Source organism: Loxodonta africana, chromosome 21 (assembly GCF_030014295.1).
Source record: "Loxodonta africana isolate mLoxAfr1 chromosome 21, mLoxAfr1.hap2, whole genome shotgun sequence".
Taxonomy (NCBI): Eukaryota; Metazoa; Chordata; class Mammalia; order Proboscidea; family Elephantidae; genus Loxodonta; species Loxodonta africana.
In genome coordinates, this window is record NC_087362.1 from 28805802 (window position 1) to 28810948 (window position 5147).

The following is a 5147-nucleotide window of genomic DNA, read 5'->3' on the forward strand; positions in this document are numbered from 1 at the left end:
GCTGCCCAGTCCATTCCTACTCATAGCCAACGTATAGGACAGAATAGAATTGCCCCATAGAGTTTCCAAGGAGTGGCTGGTAGATTCCAACTGCTGACACTTGGATAACAGCCGAGCTATAAAACTGCCCCACCAGAGCACCCATCCAACATTAGGGAGTCGTTCTTACCTTACTGATGTGCGAAACCAACTCTGACATTTCAGAATTTATTATACGTGAAGGTCTGCTTAGTGGCAATATATTCTATCCATTAGTCTCTGGTTTTCAATTGGACAAACACTCTATGATCCTACTTATGTGAAATAAGCAAATACATGTTGCCTTTGTGCTTAGCTGCCGTCAAGTCAGTTCCAGCTCATAGCTGCCCCATATACAAGAGAATGGAGAAGTGCCCCACCCTGCACCATGCTCACAATTCTTGCATGCTTGAGTCCATTGTGGCAAGCACTGTATCAATCCATTTCCTTGAATGTCTTTTTCCCTGACCCTCCACTTTATCAAGCATCATGTCTTTTCCAGGCACTACTCCCTCCTGATGGTATGTCCAAACTATGTGAGACAAAGTCTTGCAATCCTTGCTTCTGGCTGTGCTTCTTCCAAGACAAATTTCTTGACAATTCTGTCAATTCATGGTATATTTGATATTCAACGCCAATTCAAAGGCATCAATTCTCCTTCCGTCTTTCTTATTCATTGGGCAGCTTTCCCATGCATGTGAGGTGACTGAAGCACCATGGCTTGGGTCAGGTGCACCTTAGTCCTCAAAGGGACATTTTTGTTTTTTAACACTTTCAAGAGGTCATTTGCAGCAGATTTGTCCAATACAATGTGTCGTCTCAGTTCTTGGCTGCTGTTTCCATGGGCATTGATTCTGGATCCAAGTTAAATGAAATGCTTAACAACTTCACTGCACACGAATCAATTGAGAATATTGCTATTTTGATGCAGTAGGGCTGGGTTGCACCTGAAAATGCATATTTCTAGCAAATTCTAGGCCCAAGAATAAACTGTGTGCATTAAAGTTCTTTCTCATTATCCAGTTAATCAAACAAATGCATATTTATATGGACCCTTGGTGTTGAAATTATGTGCAAATAAAAATACCCACACAAAATGTCATACCTGTGAACATTTTATTAACATTGAAGATAATTTACAATACAACTTTACAGTAAATGTTAATAACAAACAAGATCAATAGAATATTCCCAATGCTGGTTTCACTTAAACATTCCCACAGACTCAAAACCTTAGCCTCAGTACAGGGCACTGCTTCAATGAGACAGATCCCACTGATGGGTTCTTTAAGTCTTTCTAAAATCTAGTCATTTTCACACCAAACACAGTTAATTACATAGTTTCCAGTGACATTATACTTGAACATTTACTCCCATATTAATTCCTTACAAAAAAAAACTAAATTACAACAACTAATACAGGCCTGTTGCATAAGGTCCATATTATATACACCCTAATATACAAAATTAAAATAAGCAGTCTTGGCATGTCTGTCTTTGACAAGACCTGAGATTCCACCATTCCACTCACACCTCATCTGAGGATGTGATTCAACAAATACACCCTGTTCCCTGCATCTTTCCCCTCTGTGCTTATTTAGTCACAATCAATTCATGGGACACTGGAGGTTGAGGTACCTACCATAGAGATCTCACTCCCAGTCACTCCCCTTAAAAGGAAGCCAGAAGCTTCACTAGAATCTGGAAACTGTGTCTCTCACAATTCTCAAGAACCTAAGGGCTCCCTACAAGAGGTGTAGACTACTCAGGAGGGAGAGAGGTGGGAGATGTTCTGAACCTGGAGCTCCACTGTCCATTTTCCATTCTTGTGAAGACAATTCTGAGTGGCTGTCGTGGAACATGGCTAGAAAGTGGGGGTGGAAGGATAGGGCTGGTTTCGACAGTATTCAGTTGAGATCTACTGTGCGGAGGCTGGAGGTCTGTCATCTTGGTGACTTGGGGTGGCCCTTTGGGTCCAAATTCACTTGTATTGGAAAGAGGCTGGCCAGCTCCCACATCAGGTCTCTGACTGCTCTGTTGGAGAATCTGGAGGGTCGTGAGTTTTGCTTTCTTCGCAGGATTCAAGCAAATCTGTACGGGGGTCTGGGCAGATCTTTTTCCTGGTGCCTGGATTGTACGTGGAGAGTCCTGGCCCCTTCTACCTCTGGCAGGCTGTGGACTGGATTTTGAGATCCTATCAGGACCCTTGGCTTGTTCTTGGGGGCTGAGGACATGGCCCGGGAAAAGGGTTTTTGTGGCCGGCTGGGAAACATAATAAGCACAAGCATCACATCTGTTGTCTGTTGTCTTGGCCATGACGGTAGAGTCCTGGCCAAAGTGTTTGGTTGCTGGCTGAAAAGAGCCGGTGATATCCACTTCTTCTTCTTTAGTTTGTCCATGACATGAGAAGAAGCTTGGATCATGATCTTGGATAGGAGACCTTTCAGAGAAGATAGATTTCAGGTCAGGTTTCCTTACATGTGGCCAGTTCCTGAGAGAAGGGTCCAGGACAGATCGCATCTTGGTAGTGTGAATGGGCATGGGCCTGCAAGGGTGCTGTGGGAGAAGACACCGCAGGACACATATTAGGATTTCCTCCAAGTCAAATGGAAAAGAAAAATCAACCAACATAAAGGCATGGAAGTTATCGAATTTTCTCTAACAGTGGAAGAAATACAGGCAGTCTCTTTGTATATGAAGAGCTACCCAACCTCAGTTAGGCTCAGGGGAAATAAACTGCAATATCAGCTGGATATATTGTTCCCATCACACTGAAAACTATCAACTTTTTTACTACCATCTCTTGCTTAATGATGTGGAACAAGCCCTTTCCTACAGACTTCTATGGGGTGGACATGGCTAAAGGTCTTTTGAAGGCAGAAGGATGCCTAACGTGTTTTCAAGCGATATTTGGAAATATGTAACACAACTTAAAAGATGCATATTTTCCCATGTACGAGTCTACCTCTTGGAAGGCATCTGATTAAATAACTTATACCTATACGCAGAAATGCTCCCACTAGCATGTTTTTGGTAGGCACGCAAGGAATATTACAAAAACAAAGAAACAAAGGGAAAATGACATCTGAAGTGCATACAAGAAATTTGGTATCCTATTGGCCAGAACACAATTTTAAAACCTCTTGCCACAGAAGGGGCATGGGAGTGAAGAAAAACTTGCGTACAGGGAAGAGAAATAGAGTAGGGAACCTGGGTGACTCACCCTTGAGTAGTCACAAGATTCTGTTAATTCTTGCCAATTTTTCTGCTGCTTCCCTTCGGGTCTCTCGGGAAATTTCTGGAATAGAGCTTTTCTGTCATGCTCTCCTTGCCTGATGAGAAACAAAAAAACAAGAGGACACACCCCAGGTTACTCTCCCAACCTAAGATAAGAATTCCAGGGGCCCAGTCCTATTGTTTCAGGATGAGGGAGGTATTGAATCACTGTGATCTTTTCCAAGGCTGCCCAGTCCCTCATCTCAGATTCATCCTACAACCTCATTCAGCCCCCCACATTTTGTCCTTTCTCTACCTTAAGTTAGATTCTCTTGTATTATCCCCGCCATGTGCAAAGCTCCAAGATTTACCCTGGTCCCTCCCCTTAGTGATTATCCCGGACTAAAATGATCTCCTGAATGTGGACACCAGGAGCATATTGAGCTCTTGGCTATTTCTCTCCAGTTACCCTGTCCTATTTCTGTCCACTTGCCCTGATAACAGGACACGCGGCATACAGATGAAAACACATCACCTATTTCAATACACAAGGACTTTCCATGTTCCTCACCTTTGTCTTTGTTCATTCTCTCTTTCCAAGTTGTTAAAGGGCCAAAGAGTCTGAGGCTCCTGGGGTTTCTTTGGCTCCGTGTTCTCCTTCATCTTCTTTGAGCCCAAGGCTTTGGGCACTACAACCCTACTCCAGCACTTTATGGGGCACCTCTTACTTCTTGCTGTGTGCCCAAAGGCTCCGCAGTTCTTGCACTTCCTCTGTGGGTGGAGAAAGGGCTGGTTGGTGACTCAGCAGAAATAACAGGCAGATTTCAAAGCTCAATATAAGATCAGATTTTTATAGTTAGGTCTTGTTTTGAGGAGGGAACATCCTCACATGGCCCGATATGTGTGGAATTTCAGGAGATTATGGCACTGCCCGTGTTAGAGCAGGGGACTGGGAGGAACAACTGGGAAGTCTAAGGATGAGGATTATGAGCCCGATTTCAAGACATTGACAAACACTAGGCAGGAAAGGACACTATCGAGGGAGTAAGACTCCTTCTCAAACACTATAAATGGGCTAATTAGCCCGGTGAGAAGGTCGCAAACAGGACCAGTCTTAAATGGAAACAACAATTGAGTTAAGGACACAGAAGTTTACATGTTCAAGCCATCTCTCTGGAATCCATTCAGCCCTTCTGGTTCCTGAGAGGTCCAAGCCTCCACTTACCCTGGGATCCTCCTGCTCTGGTTGGGGAACGCTCTGCGCCACCAGTCCTCTACATTGTCTCTTCATGGTCTGGACTTTATGGGGTCTGTCAGGCTGACGCTATGTGTAATCAACTGCCGTCTGCCTCAGCTCCTCCAAGCTTCAGGCCAGTCTTCCTCAGAAATTGACTTGCTTTCCTGAATCACAAGATAAGGAAAACATTGTATATAGATGGAGACAAAATTCCTCATACGCCTTCATCTCACATTTGGTATGAAGGTGCCTTCCTGCTCACTAAGTCAAATCTAGATCATTTTCCTCTGCTCACATAGTGATCTCACCCTCTACCACAATTACCTCCTCCCACAAAGGGAGCTGCCCTCAGATCAAACTCTTGTCACATAATTGGTGAATTAGGATTTGTACCATTGAATGCCTGTTTCTGATTTTTATAGTTTAGCATAACTGACTGTACTAGGAAAAAAAAAAGCCTAAGTTTCCCCAGACTTAGAAAAAAAAGAAGGCTATGGGAATGGTATGCCTATTCTTTCTTAGATGTATATAAAAGTCTGGGGGAAAAAAACATTTTCTTTTTAAAAGCTTAAGCTTCCACCCTTTACGTGTTGCAGTCAAGTCGATTCCGACTCATAGCAACCCCATAGGACAGACTAAAACTACCCTATAGGGTTTCGAAGGAGTGGCTGGTAGA

General features: G+C 43.6%; 1 protein-coding gene across 1 annotated transcript; it reads right to left on the bottom strand.

Moving 5' to 3' along the window:
- Positions 1–1779: 1779 nt before the first annotated feature.
- LOC104847301 (protein FAM90A27P-like) lies at positions 1780–3897 on the bottom strand. The gene is made up of 3 exons (XM_010602520.2): positions 3806–3897; positions 3242–3350; positions 1780–2574 (listed from the first exon to the last, which is right to left on the bottom strand). Exons 1-3 carry the CDS (start codon positions 3895–3897, stop codon positions 1780–1782), a joined length of 996 nt encoding a protein of 331 aa, XP_010600822.2.
- Between the last annotated feature and the right edge of the window lie 1250 nt (positions 3898–5147).